Raw genomic sequence first — 15,280 nt, forward strand, 5'->3', positions numbered from 1 at the left:
GATACTACAAATTGTATATGAAACTCATTCCGATACCCTCTGTGCTATAGCCCTTAGTAGACTCTCGTTGTAGTATTTTATTTATTGTCACGCACTGGAAAGGTACATTGAAATGTGTTCTTTTACAGGGTCAGCCACAGTACGGCACCCATGGACCAAATTAGGGTTAAGTGCCTTGCTCAAGGGCACATCAACAGATTTTTCACCCTGTTGGTTCAGGTATTTGAACCAGCTACCTTTCGGGTAGTGAAAAGGATTGGACAGATTAGTTACTAAAACAGCAGACAGAGACAGTATTGTATTAGCATGCATGGCTAACACTGCTATGGAGTGTAGAGAGCAGCTGCTGGCTACACCTTCGATCACGTCCCCCACACACACACATCCATGCACCTTCCTCCATGCCTCATGCCCATGCTGAATAATAATGCAGACAAGATGCAGTCAGCCCGAGAAAAACAACCCATCGGATATATGACCAAGAGCATACTGCTGCATATGGGTAAAAATGACCATTACATACTGTATGCTTGGTGCAGAATAACAATTAACCATTTTACACTCAATAATATCAACTGCATTTACAGAGGTTTCATCATCCAGTTATTGATTAGGCAACGGGGAGATGTTAATTTTGTTGGGACATACGGTAGGCTGCAATGCTCTAATGCAACATGTTTTATCATATACATTTTTATGGAGAGACTTTCCCAAGAGACCTATCTGAACTAGTATTCAATTCATCTTTCATTCATCTAGGTCATTAAAGCATTGCTTCTATGTGAGTAGTTCATGCTACGAGACACATGTGTGCTACACACCATTGCCATCTTACACAGACACAGAAGTATTGTGTGCACTTGCACTTTGCCATCCGCATTAAATATTTTATAGAATCATGTAAGGCCATCTTAAACAAAATATGCATTTTTGAAAACAGTGAAACAGTTTTAAACCTTTCTTTTTAATTGTATTTCAAAGGCTGACTGTAGCTCAGAGAGAGAGAGAGTGCATCTAATACAAATGACCTTAGAGGAGATTGTTAGTGATGGCCTAAAGAGTAAATAGGGAGCTGAACAATACCTTAAAGCAGTGGTCACCAACCTGAGCAGCTAACCGATCGCTGCAGCTGTACATAGTCCATCTGTAAATAGCCCACCCAATCTACCTACCTCATCCCCCATATTGTTTTTATTTACTTTGCTGCTCTTTTGCACACCAGTATCACTACTTACACACCATCATCTGCTCATCGTCATCTGCCCATCTATCACTCCAGTGTTAATCTGCTAAATTGTAATTACTTTGCTACTCTGGCCTATTTATTGCCTTACCTCCTCATGCCATTTGCACACACTGTATATACTGTATACTTTCTTTTTTTCTATTGTGTTATTGACCGTATGTTTGTTTATTCCATGTGTAACTCTGTGTTGTTGTTTATGTCGCACTGCTTTGCTTTATCTTGGCCAGGTCGCAGTTGTAAATGAGAACTTGTTCTCAGCTAGCCTACCTGGTTAAATAAAGGTGAAATAAAAAAATGATCAATGAAAACCTTTTTTGAGTCAAGATCACTTTCACAGTCAAAAAGCAAGCCAAGATCTACTGCTCCGATTTAAAAAAAAACACATTACTTTAAAAATGTAACATTAACCTAATAAAACAGTTCTTTAGGAATGAGGTTTGTGCTGTCGTGTCTTTGGCTATGCCGGATTAAGTGATGTGACATGCTATTCTATAAAATCATTTCTTTGTAATTAATATTACCTGATAAAGCTAATCATGTAAATGTAATTAACTAGAAAGCCGGGGCACCACGAAATAATGTTTATAGAGCTGTTATCTACCGAATAAACTCTTAAAGACCTAGTAATCTTTTACAGTAGCAGTCAATATTTAATCGTCACTTTATTCAGTCTAATCTGAAAGTTGTACCTTCTTGGTTATCTTCACAAACCCTGGCTAACAAGTTGAATCAGCAATACAAAATGTGGTTTAGTTATTTATTTACTAAATACCTAAATAATCACACAGAATTACATATACACAGAATGTATCATACATTGACTACAATATATGTCATAAATGAAAACGTCCCTTGCGGACGGAACAGATATGACGGCTGGTTACACAAAGAAAGGGGGTTGGGTTTGAGTGAAAGAGTGGGAAGACTGAGGATCAAAAAGGTTTTGTGTCTCTATCTGTCACGCCCTGACTATAGTTTGCTTTGTGTGTTTCTATGTTTTGTTGGGTCAGGGTGTGATCTGAGTGGGCATTCTGTGTTGTATGTCTAGTTTGTCTATTTCTATGTGTTTGGCCTGATATGGTTCTCAATCAGAGGCAGGTGTTAGTCGTTGTCTCTGATTGGGAACCATATTTAGGTAGCCTGTTTTGTATTGTGGGTTGTGGGTGATTGTTCCGCTTTCTGTGTTTGTTCACCATACGGGACTGTTTCGTGTTCGTTCGTTTATTTGTTTTTTTGTTTGTTTGTTTCAATATTCTAATTAAAATGGATACTTACCACGCTGCATTTTGGCCCTCCAATCCTTTTTACTACTCCTCCTCAGATGAGGAGGACGACGAATGTGACACTATCGGGCAGTAGGCAGCTATGTTATCGTAAATACAGTATCTTATGCAGTCTAAATAACCGCCCATTTGAAAAAGGAAAAAGCAATAAATATTTACTCTGAGCTGCGCTTCGGTAGATTGGTCGTAGATAGAAGGCGGGGTGGTCCAGCATGGATCTCTGGTCCTCTGAAGAATGTCTAGTGGTGAACTGGAGCGTGGTAGAATGGATACTATGTCCGTCCTCTCCTAGGCCACGTCTAAAGTTGCTGCGCTAAAGCAACGGCTAGGAGGTGTCACTTCTTTAGTGAATAAGAGAGCATCATTTAAGCTCATGCTATATTCTGGCTCGTATAGTCGAAATTCATCCTTTCGGCATGTGGATCGTCTTCACGTTGAAATTCACATCTTCACGTTGAAATTCGATGCTAATTTCATTAGGTTCTTGTCGTTCAACCAGAGCTCAAGCTGAGGTTGGCTTAGTTCTGTAGGTGACCTTGTCCTTTTTAACGTGGGGACTGCAAGTCCGCACGTCCTTGGAACAGGAAGTTACATTTTTATCAACGGGTTTATATAGTGGGGAAAGAAGGGCGCGTCGGAATTTGTGGGCAACATTCTGAATTTTGGATGAAAAGCGTGACCAAAGTAAACTGCCTGCTACTCAGGCCCAGAGGCTAGGATATGCATATAATTGGTAGATTTGGATAGAAAACACTCTAAAGTTTCCAAAATTGTTCAAATAATGTCTGTGAGTATAACAGATCTGAAATGGCAGGCGAAAGCCTGAGGAAAATCCATCCAGGAAGTGCTATTATTTTGAAATGGGTGTTTTTCCATTGAAAGCCTATCCACCATTTAAAGGGATAGGACCCATATTCCGTTCCATATGGCTTCCACTAGCTGTGAACAGGCTTTAGACAATGTTTCAGGCCTTTATTCTGAAAACTGAGGGAGAATGAGCAGTTTCAATTAGAGGCCAGTGGAATTTCCCCAACCTGTTTGGTGCGCAATCCCGAGAGCGCGCCTGGATTAACAACAAGTTAAGCTTTATTTTGATGTATTGCACTTGTGATTTCATGAAGTTAAATATTTATAGTAATTTAATTTGAATTTGGCGCTCTGCAATTTCACCGGAAGTTGTCAAGGTGGGACGCTAGCGTTGTTACGCTACAGCCTTATTCTAAAATGGAGAAAATAATTATTTTCCCTCGTCAATCTACACACAATAGCCAATAATGACAAAGCAAAAACTATTTTTTACAAATGTTTTTACATATATTACAAATAACAAACGGAAATAACACATTTGCATAAGTATTCAGACCCTTTACTCAGCACCTTTGTCAGCGATTACAGCCTCGAGTCTTTTTGGGTATGACACTACAAGCTTGGCACACCTGTATTTTTGGAGTTTCTCCCATTCTTCACTGCAGATCCTCTCAAGATCTATCAGGTTGGATGGGGAGCATCGATGCACAGCTTTTTTCAGGTCTCTCCAGAGATGTTTGATCGGGTTCAAGTTCGGGCTCTGGTTGGGCCCCTCTGGTTGGGCCACAGGACATTCAGAAACTCCCGAAGCCACTCTTGCGTTGTCTTGGCTGTGTGCTTAGGGCCATTGTCTTGTTGGAAGGTGAACCTTCACCCCAGTCTAGGTTCTGAGTGCACTGGAGCAGGTTTTCAACAAGGATCTCTCTGTACTTTGCGCTGTTCATCTTTCCCTCGATCCTGACTAGTTTCCCACTCTCTGCCGCTGAAGAACATCCCCACAGCATGATGCTGTCACCAGCATGCTTCATCATAGGGATGGTGCCAGGTCTTCTCCAGACGTGACGTTTGGCATTCAGGCCAAAGACTTCAATCTTGGATTTTCCTTTAAGTGCCTTTTTCTTAAACTCCAAGCAGGCGGTCATGTGCCTTTTACTGAGGACTGGCTTCCGTCTGGCGGAGTACTGCAGAGATGATTGTCCTTCTAGAAGGTTCTCCTATCTCCACAGAGGAACTCTGGAGCTCTGTCCGAGTGATCATCAGGTTCTTGGTCACCTCCCTGACCAAGGCCCTTCTCCCCCTATATCTCAGTTTGGCCAAAAGGCCAGCTCTAGGAAGAGTTGGTGGTTCCAAACTTCTTCCATTTAAAAATTATGGAAGCCACTGTGTTCTTGGGGACCTTCAATGCTGCAGACATTTTTTGTTACCCTTCCCCAGATATGTGCCTCGACACAATCCTGTCTCGGAGTTCTACGGAGTTCTGTCTCGGAGTTCTACGACAACTTTATATAGACAGGTGTGTGCTTTTCCCAATCATGTCCAATCAATAGAATTAACCACAGATGGACTCCAAGTTGTAGAAACATCTCAAGGATGTTCAATGGAAACAGGATGCACCTGAGCTCAATCTCAAGTCTCAGAGAAAATGGTCTGAATACTTATGTAAATAAGGTATTTCTGTTTTTTATTTTTAATAGATATGCTAAAATCGGTTTTCGCTTTGTCATTATGGGATATTGTGTGTAGATTGATGAGGATTTTTTTTTTTTAATCCATTTTAGAATAAGGCTGTAACGTAACAAAATGTTGAACAAAGAAGGGGTCTGAATACTTTCTGAATGCACTGTAGATATTGGTGTAGTACTCGCAAGCTACAGTGAAGCATAAATTGAAATACTTAGCTTTTTAATTTTACTAGACTAATGGTACCTTCGTCTGATATTCATGGGGTTTCAAGACAACTGGGCTACTCAGACAAAAGTATGTCAGTGAACACCAGGTCGGAGAGCCGGAGCTCTAGAAAGATGTTTTCGAGTTGGATGACCATTCAAAACAAATTTCCCCAGCCGGATAAAAAAAATTCTGAGTTCCCATTTGTCTTGAATGCACTGAAATCGGAAGTCAGAGATTTCCGAGTTCCTAATTGGTTTGAACACGGTATTAAGCTTCAGTGGGGGGAGGGAGAGAGCAGCAGCGGGTTCGCCTCTCACGGTCCCTGCTTACTACTTCCATTCCTTCGGTGAGACTGAACAGAGAGAAGGGCCACAGTCTTGCACCTAATGGCCAAACTCGAGTCGCACCGCATCAGCCTCAGGAAAAAATGTATGTTGTTACTATGACCAGAGGAAGTGAAATATTCCTCCATATTAAAAGACACGACGAGCTGCTAATAATAATAAAAACACAGGGCTATCGATACACTTCGCTAATTCATTGCAGCTGTAGCGCGAGTGGAAGTAGAGAGAAATGCTAGTTTTATGTTTAGTAATAAGGTTGAATTAAACTTAGACATGAACTCACTCATAAAAACAGCAGCTCTTTGCTGTATTCATTGACAGTCTCTCTCTAGTTATGGTTGTAAAAGTTATGAAATCTCACATAGGCTAGCGTCAAACTTTTCTGTGGCCGGGGACGTGGAAGCTGTAGGTAGGCAGAGGGATTTCAAATCAAATTGTATTTGTCACATGTTCCGAATACAACAGGTGTAGAACTTACTGTGAAATGCTTACTTACAAGCCCTCAACCAACAACGCAGTTGTTAAGAAAATATAAGTTAAGAAAATATTTACTAAATAAACTAAAGTAAAAAATGTAATAAAAAGTAACAATAAAATGACATATCAATAACAAGGCTATATACAGGAGATACCGGTACCGAGTCAATATGCGGGGGTACAGGTTAGTCGAGGTCATTTGCACATGTAGGTAGGGGTAAAGTGACTATGAATAGATAATAAACAGTGAGTAGCAGCAGTCTAAAAACAAAGGGGGGGGAGGGTGTCAATGTATATAGTCCGGGTGGCCATTTGATTAATTGTTCAGCAGTCTAATAGCTTGGGGGTAGAAGCTGTTAAGGAGCCTTTGGACCTAGACTTGGCATTCCGATACCGTTTGCCGTGCGGTAGCAGAGAGAACAGTCTATGACTTGGGTAACTGGAGTCTTTGACAATTGTTGGGCTTTCCTCTGGCATTGCCTAGTATATAGGTCCTGGATGGCAGGAAGCTTGGCCCCAGTGATGTATTGGGCCGTACGCACTACCCTCTGTAGCGCCTTACAGTCAGATGCCAATTAGTTGCCATACCAGGCGGTGATGCAACCGGTCAGTATGCTCTCGATGATCCAGCTGTAGAACTTTTTGAGGATCAGGGGACCCATGCCAAATCTTTTCAGTCTCCTGAGAGGGAAAAGGTTTTGTTGTGCCCTCTTCACGACTATCTTTGTGTTTTTGAACCATGATAGTTTGTTGGTGATGTTGACACCAAGGAACTTGAAACTCTTGACCCGTTAAACTACACGCCCAGTCGATGTTAATTGTGGCCTGTTCAGCCCTCCTTTCCTATAGTCCACGATCATCTCCTTTGTCTTGCTCACAATGAGGGAGAGGTTGCTGTCCTGGCACCACACTGCCAGGTCTCTGACCTCCTCCCATAGCATGGAGTCATGCTTGGCAATGCAGTCGTGGGTGAACAGGGACTACAGGAGGGGACTAAGCATGCACCACTGAGGGGCCCCTGTGTTGAGGATCAGCGTGGCAGACGTGTTGTTGCCTACCTTTACCACCTGGGGGGGCGGCCCGTCAGGATGTCCAATATTCAGTTTCAGAGGGAGGTGTTTAGTACCAGGGTCCTTAGCTTAGTGATGAGCTTTGTGGGCACTATGGTGTTGAACACTGAGGTGTAGTCAATGAACAGCATTCTCACATAGGTGTTCCTTTTGTCCAGTTGGGAAAGGGCAATATGGAGTGCGATTGAGATTGCGTCATCTGTGGATCTGTTGGGGCGGTATGCAAATTGGAGTGGGTCTAGGGTTTCCGGTATAATGGTGTTAATGTGAGCCATGACCTTCAAAGCAATTCAAAGCTACCGACGTGCTATGGGGCGGTAGACATTTAGGCAGGTTACCTTCGCATTCTAGGGCACAGGAACTATGGTGGTCTGCTTGAAACGTGGATATTACAGACTCGGTCAGGGAGAGCTTGAAAATGTCAGTGAAGACACTTGACAGTTGGTCCACGCATGCTCTGAGTACACACTCTGGTAGTCCGTCTGGCCCCACGGCCTTGTGAATGTTGACCTGTTTAAAGGTCTTGCTCACATCGGCTACGGAGATCGTGGTCACACAGTCTTCCGGAACAGCTGGTGCTCTATCCGATTGGCTATCCGATTGGACAGCACAGTAGGCGCACTCGATTTAGCCAAAGATCTCCTGTTCCGCCGGGTAGGCAAAGTTTGTATTTTCATACAAATTAAATGGTCTACCTGGTGCACAGGGCTTCTGAACCAAGTGCACCTACCGCCAACAGCACAACACACAAAAACAGAGCCCAAGCATTTATGCTTTTGTTGTTGGCTTTTCTACAGAAATGTTTGATGATCGACTAGGATGATCGACCTGTTGGTGACCACTGCAATAAAGAATGTGGAGGTTGTATAGAGCCCCACAATGGAGGTGTCATAATACCTATAAAACCCAGCGGTCAAACAGGGAAATGGTTCTAATCCTTTTTTCACCATTAATTTTTCCCTTGGGGAATTTTCAAAACACTTAAAATAAGTGCTGTGTTTCGTGAAGTGGTGTAAAGTACTTAAATAAAAATACTTAATTTACTACTTAAGTAGTTTCTGCGGTATCTGTACTTACTTTACTCTTTATATTTTTGACAACTTTTACTTTTACTCCACTACATTCCTAAAGAAAATAATGTATTTTTTTACTCTTTACATTTTCCCTGACACCCAAAAGTACTTGTTACATTTTGAATGCTTAGCAGGACAGGAAAATTGTCTAATTCACTCACTTATCAAGAGAATATCCCTGCTCATCCCTACTGCCTCTGATCTGGCAGACTCACTAAACACAAATGCTTTGTTTCTAAATGATGTCTGAGTGTTGAAGTGTGCCCCTGGCTATCCGTAAATAAAACAAATATTAAAAAATCGTGCCATCTGGGTTGCTTAATGTAAGGAATTTTAAATGATTTAAACTTTTACTTTTGATACTTGAGTATATTTAAAACCAAATACTTTTAGATTTATAATTGGGTACTTTTTACACCACTGGATTTTGTTACCCTGGCGTGACTTTTTGATAACCTCTTTCGGACAAGGTGACTTTTATTAATATATTCGGCTATATTTACTCGCAGAATTGAAAATGCTAATTAGCATCAAAGTAGACATCATGCACAACTACAAATCCCTGTAAACTCCTGCACGTAATCTCTAGCTGATAACTTTGCTAACAGGTATTGCGTCAATCTAAAACTTTCACAAGATAGTCAACAGAACTGTCAATTTAAAAAAATGTAGGCAATTTATTTATTACTAAATTTAGCAAATATTAGAGAGATAAATCAGAGATTCTTACCTTTGCCTTGATTCGGTAGTCTCGTCCCGATCATCATGTAGTTCTTTATATGCTTTATGAGTATTATATACTGTATTATACTGTGGTACTCTATAGCTGTAGTTTTCTTACATCTCAGAGATAGCTTCTATCATTACCGGTACTGTATGTCATTTGACCAAGGTGCCATTGTGGAGAGATTTACGTGGAGATATTTCCGAAGTATCAATAAAAAAATCACTGCATATCCAACGATAGTATACTATGTATAAATATTTTATGTTGATTCTATTGCATGACAGTAATTCAAACCAGCACTGCATTCACTCAAAGTAAGTTGATAATGTGTACAATATTGTGTCTTACCAGTTTTGGGATCAATAGAGAAATATGGCTGTCCTTGGAGAATACTGTAGACAACTCGGGCACTATTTCCATACGTTGGGTCATCAGCGTCCGAAGCAGTAACTTGATATACAGAAGTACCTGAAAATATAATGAAAAAAACATTATCAGAATCAAGCTTTCTTATCGATATGTGATACTTATGAGTATGTGTGTCTTCATGAGTGCCTTTTAATTCATACAGGATTTGTTTTGATATTGGGTGACTTCATATATTTAATTGAAGACGTAATAGTTTCAGGACACAGCGAATGGTTACCTTTGGGATTTGTTTAATTCTCAAACCCTCAAAGTAAGACTAGACATACAGTACCAATCAAAAGTTTGGACACGCCTACTCATTCAAGGGTTTTTCTTTATTTTTACTTTTCTACATTGTAGAATAATAATAATATTATTTTTGAGATTCTTCAAAGTAGCCACCCTTTGCCTTGATGACAGCTTCCACACGCTTGGCATTCTCTCAACCAGATTCAGGAGGTAGTCACCTGGAATGCATTTCAATTAACAGGTGTGCCTTGTTAAAAGCTAATTTGTGGAATTTCTTTGCTAATGCATTTGAGCCAATCAGTTGTGACAAGTTTTTTTTTTTTTGCTTTATTTAACTAGGGAAGTCAGTTAAGAACACATTTTTATTTACAATTACGGCCTACTCCAGACCAATCCATCAAATTATGAAATAACACATATGGAATCATGTAGTAACCAAAAAAGTGTTAAACAAATCAAAATATATGTTATTTTTGAGATTCTTCAAAGTAGCCACCCTTTGCCTTGATGACAGCTTGCACACGCTTGGCATTCTCTCAACCAGATTCAGGAGGTAGTCACCTGGAATGCATTTCAATTAACAGGTGTGCCTTGTTAAAAGCTAATTTGTGGAATTTCTTTGCTAATGCATTTGAGCCAATCAGTTGTGACAAGTTTTTTTTGTTGTTGCTTTATTTAACCAGGGAAGTCAGTTAAGAACGCATTTTTATTTACAATTACGGCCTACTCCAGACCAATTGTGCACCGCCCTATGCAACTCCCAAAGAAAGCCAGTTGTGAAACAGCCTGGAATTGAACCAGGGTCTATCTATAGGGACACCTCTAGCACTGAAATGCAGTCTCTTAGACCGCTGCGCCACTCGGGAGCCCAAGGTAGGGGCGGTATACATAAGATAGCCCTATTTGGTAAAAGACAAGAACAGCTGAAATAAGCAAAAATAAATGACAGTCCATCATTACTTTAAGATATGAAGGTCAGTCAATGCTGAAAATTTCAAGAACTTTTAACATTTCTTCAAGTGCAGTCGCAAAAACCATCAAGCACTATGATGAAACTACTGCAGCTCTCATGAGGACCGCCACAGGAAACGAAGACACAGAGTTACCTCTGCTGCAAAGGATAAGTTAATTCGAGTTAACTGCACCTCAGATTGCAGCCCAAATAAATGCTTCACAGAGTTCAAGTGGCAGACACATCTCAATATCAACTGTTCAGAAGAGACTGTGTGAATCAGGCCTTCGAGGTCGAATTGCTGCAAAGAAACCACTACTATAGGAGACTAATAAGAAGAAGAGACTTGCTTGGGCCAAGAAACACAGAGCAATGGACATTAGACTGGTGGAAGTCTGTACTTTGGTCTGATGAGTCCAAATGTAAGATTTCTGGTTCCAACCGTTGTGTCTTTGTGAGACGCAGAGTAGGTGAACAGATGATCTCCGCATGTGTGGTTCCCACTGTGAAGCATGGAGGAGAAGTTGTGATGAGGTGGGGGTTCTTTGATGGTGACACTGTCAGTGATTTATTTAGATTTCAAGGCACAATTAACCAACATGGCTACCACAGCATTCTACAGCGATACGCCATCCCATCTGGTTTGTGCTTAGTGGGACTATCATTTGTGGCTATTTGACCAAGAAGGAGAGTGATGGAGTGCTGCATCAGATGACCTGGCCTCCACAATCGTCCGACCTCAACCCATTTGAGATGGTTTGGGATGAATTGGACCAAAGAGTGAAGGAAATGCATCCAACAAGTGCTCAGCATATGTGGGAACTCCTTCAAGACTGTTGGAAAAGCATTCCTCATGAAGCTGGTAGAGTGAATGCCAAGAGTGTGCAAAGCTGTCATCAAGGCAAAGGGTGGCTACTTTGAAGATTTTCAAATATTATATATATATAAAAAAATATGTATATATGTATTGATTTGATTAACACTTTTTGGTTACTACATGATTCCAAATGTGTCCTTTCATACCTAGTTTTGATGTCTTTGCTATAATTTTACAATGTAGAAAATAGTAAAAATAAAGAAAAACCCTTGACTGAGTAGGTGGGTGCAAACTTTTGACTGGTACTGTATGATACTATCATCGTTTGAAATGTCCAATTAGTTATTCGCATTCAGGAGTCTCAAGCTGATGTTTCCAGTAAAGATAGGCTACTACTACTTGCCAAACAGAAGGATTATATAGCTTTTGTGATCCATGTTTTTTGGTTTAGCTCAGATGGTGGATCATTTTCTTCTCTTAAAAAGGTCCCCCCGTACAGTCAAAATCATGTCATTTTATGATATTTGGATGAAACCAGATCAAAATGTGATGACTAACGTCTGAAATATGACTATTTCTTCTACATTTATAAAGTTTATCACAAAGTTACAAGTCCCCTCCCTCATGTCAAATACTTTGATTCAGGAGGTGGGATTATTAAAGGCATTTTGTGACCTTTTGTGACGTTTCATTCTCTTTGCTAATTTAAATAAGTACTGCCTTGTAACCAACATTGCAGGAGTCTCCGTATATCGGCATAGTTTACATAGCTCGGTAGCTATTTAACTGCAGCGTGTCAGCAAATATATACTGAACAAAAATATAGATGCAACATGTAAATTGTTGGTCCCATGTTTCATTAGATTAAATAAAAGGTCCCAGAAATGTTCCATATGCACAAAAAGCTTATTTCTCTAAAATGTTGAACAGAAATGTGTTTACATCCGTATTAGTGAGCATTTCTCCTTTGTCAAGATAATCCATCCACCTGACAGGTGTGGCATATCAAGAAGCTGATTGAACAGCATGATCATTACACAATAAAAGGCCACTCTAAAATGTGCAGTTTTGTCACACAACACAATGCCACAGATGTCTCAAGTTGAGGGAGCATGCAATTGGCAAGCTGACTGCAAGAATGTCCATCAGAGTTGTTGCCAGAGAATTGAATGTTCATTTCTCTACCATAAGCCGCCTCCGATGTCATTGTAGAGAATTTGGCAGCAACGTCCAACTGGCCTCACACCGGCAGCCCACGTGTAACCATGCCAGCCCAAGACCTCGACATCCAGCTTTTTTACGTGCATAATTGTCTGAGACCAGCCACCCGGACAGCTGATGAAAATAGTCTGTAATAAAGCCCTTTTGTGGGGAAAAACATATTTTGATTGGCTGCGCCCATGCCCATTCGTGAAATCCAAAGATTAGGGCCTAATACATTTATTTAAATTGATTTATATTTTTGTTCAGTATAATCCCAGGTTTCCCCTATTAATCTAAGGCAAAGATACGTATAGGTTTCTGCTTTCATCTGTGTTTGGTGTTAGCAAGTCACTGGCTAGCTAGGTAATGAGCCAGCATGGAACAAAAGCGGGGGAAGGGTTGCCCAAAACTCTGACGCAGTTGTCATGTCATTACATCATGAGACATGTCAAACAGAATATTCATACAAGAATGTTGGAAGACAACTGCAGAAAAACCCCCACCAAAGAATTAGTTTCATACAAAATGTTTGATATCATTGATAGTCATGATATATCATATATGAAGTGTACCCAGACTTCACCCTGTCTAGTTTCAACTCTAATAGTCCAAGATGAACTAGCTAGCTCGATAAAACAGTGCTGACAATTCATAAATCATTCTGAAACCATAATGTGATGTGTGACAGGATTGGATGTTGCATGCAATGTTCAATGTTGTATGAGTTGCTTTGCGTATCAGCAAATTCGCTTGAGATGATCTCATCGCAACACTGCTCAATGTGTCCATATTAGTTGACATGGGCGTTTTCTAATAACTGTCCATCTAGGTGAGCTCCCCGCCCACTCAGGCTGTTTTTTTGACTTTCTAATTGTTCGAAAAAGTACATTTTCAAAAATGCTGAGCATTTCTAAAATATTATTGGTGATGTTTTGGTCATTCAAAAGGTTATTTTACATGGGAATCAGAATGACTGTTCGAGACCTTTAGAACCCATGTCACATACATCGTCTTATTGTGATGCTGCATTCATAACCAAGTGGGAACAAGTGGGAAGTGATTACATACAACTGGGAAATATTTAATGGCCCTCCAAATGGTAATTGCTGGTGGGAACTCGTTCATCATCCTGAGCTCCCACTTCTCTCACATGCTCGACAACAGCATTTTTGGCATTTAAATGCAACAAAGCATTTTTTTAAAAAGTGATCTATTAATATATATTTTTTAACACTATAATTTGTGTACAAGCTTGATAGCTGTACTTTTAGTTTATGCAGCATGATGACCATTAACCAATCAGTGTTTCTCAATGAGTTCAAAGCACGTGAATGCATCCAACTTGTATTTACGACTTCACAACTAGTAAATTCCCACCTCCTACTTGATTACGAGTGCAGCATTACCTATGGCTTGTCCCTGCTCAATTTCATTACCTCCCATTGGTTTCAATCCATCTATCTATCTACACTGTCTGCTGTTTACTTATTGCAGGGACCACAAACCATTTAATGCAGTTTTGAGAGCTCAAGATGACCATCTGAAATAGGATTACAACAGACCTGGGTATTAAAAAAAAAAAAAAAAAAGAATCTGTGAAAGTCACAGCAAAAAGAGAGAGACTGTCCACCTTCAGCCAATTCAGCATTACTACCACATATTTTGTTTCTGTTTGAAAACAATTCCAGGTCATGGGGTAGTTTATCGAATGAGCACAGTGTTTTATGAAAAGTTTAACAAAAGCAGTAAGTGCTAAGGCGATACTTCCTGAAGCTTTTAGATTGATGATTGTCTCAGAAGACAGAAAGGGTAATCCTAGCGCAACAGACAGGTACAAACTGAAATTTAAATCCCCCTGTTAAACAGCATCTTGAAAAATGAGTTTTCATGTAATATGGATTGAAGAAATGTAAAACCACTTCATCGTAGACAAAATTACTTTCTTCTTGCCAGCTCCCATGGGGTAGCATTGATCTGTATTTTATGACAGGTGACAGCACCTATTGGGATACCCATTTCTCACTTGCCAAGGGTTTAGATTGAGGAAGGGGGTAGAGGATTGAAATGTGTGTTCCATCTTTTATATTGAGGCCTTGAATTCCTTTTAATATCTAAACGTTCTAGAACAGAACAAATATAATTTGAGTTACTCAAAATGATTGTCACCATTCCACATTTACCAGATGAAAACACCCTTAATCTTATCTTTTTTGTATTTTACACCAATTAAACAACAAGATTCTAGCCAGGTGAGGGTAGACGTATACAAAAGAGAGAGAGAGAGAAAAATGTATAAATGCATGTATAAATGCACACCTCCTGTCCATTTAAAAATGTTCAAGCAGGAGTGTCTGCCAGAGATCAGAGTCGATTAGATGAGTAGAAAATTGATACCCCTTTCATCTAAGCCTCCGAATATTTTTTTTGCAGTACAATTCTGAGAAGTGAAATGGTAATGTTGGAGTACCCTTGCACATGCCCAGCTAATCAATTTAGACAGCAAAAAGGAACACCACAGGCAATTAGCCTCCACACTCCCAGACAGCCCGTTCCTGGGCAAGGAGAGAGCAGGTATTGACAAACTCAGGAGAATTAGAGCTGTGAAGTGTGAGGACAGTTGATTGTTACAGCCGATTTGATGCCACAGACGCCAGCAGGCCGAAGAGGATTAGCTTTAATGGACACAAGCAAAAGGGAGGGAGAGAAAATGGGTAATTATTTTACCCATCGCAGT

At 40.2% G+C, this 15,280-nt stretch overlaps 1 protein-coding gene across 2 annotated transcripts in view; it reads right to left on the bottom strand.

Moving 5' to 3' along the window:
• Positions 1–15,280, bottom strand: part of LOC139583760 (cadherin-18-like) — a 379,939-nt gene that overhangs the window by 131,893 nt on the left and 232,766 nt on the right. For both annotated transcript variants that reach the window (XM_071415200.1, XM_071415199.1), the window contains one exon: positions 9,266–9,385. In XM_071415200.1, the coding sequence (XP_071271301.1) occupies positions 9,266–9,385 (120 nt within the window). The remainder of the gene's footprint in view (positions 1–9,265; positions 9,386–15,280) is intronic.

The sequence above is a fragment of the Salvelinus alpinus genome, chromosome 8 (assembly GCF_045679555.1).
Source record: "Salvelinus alpinus chromosome 8, SLU_Salpinus.1, whole genome shotgun sequence".
Classification (NCBI taxonomy): domain Eukaryota; kingdom Metazoa; phylum Chordata; class Actinopteri; order Salmoniformes; family Salmonidae; genus Salvelinus; species Salvelinus alpinus.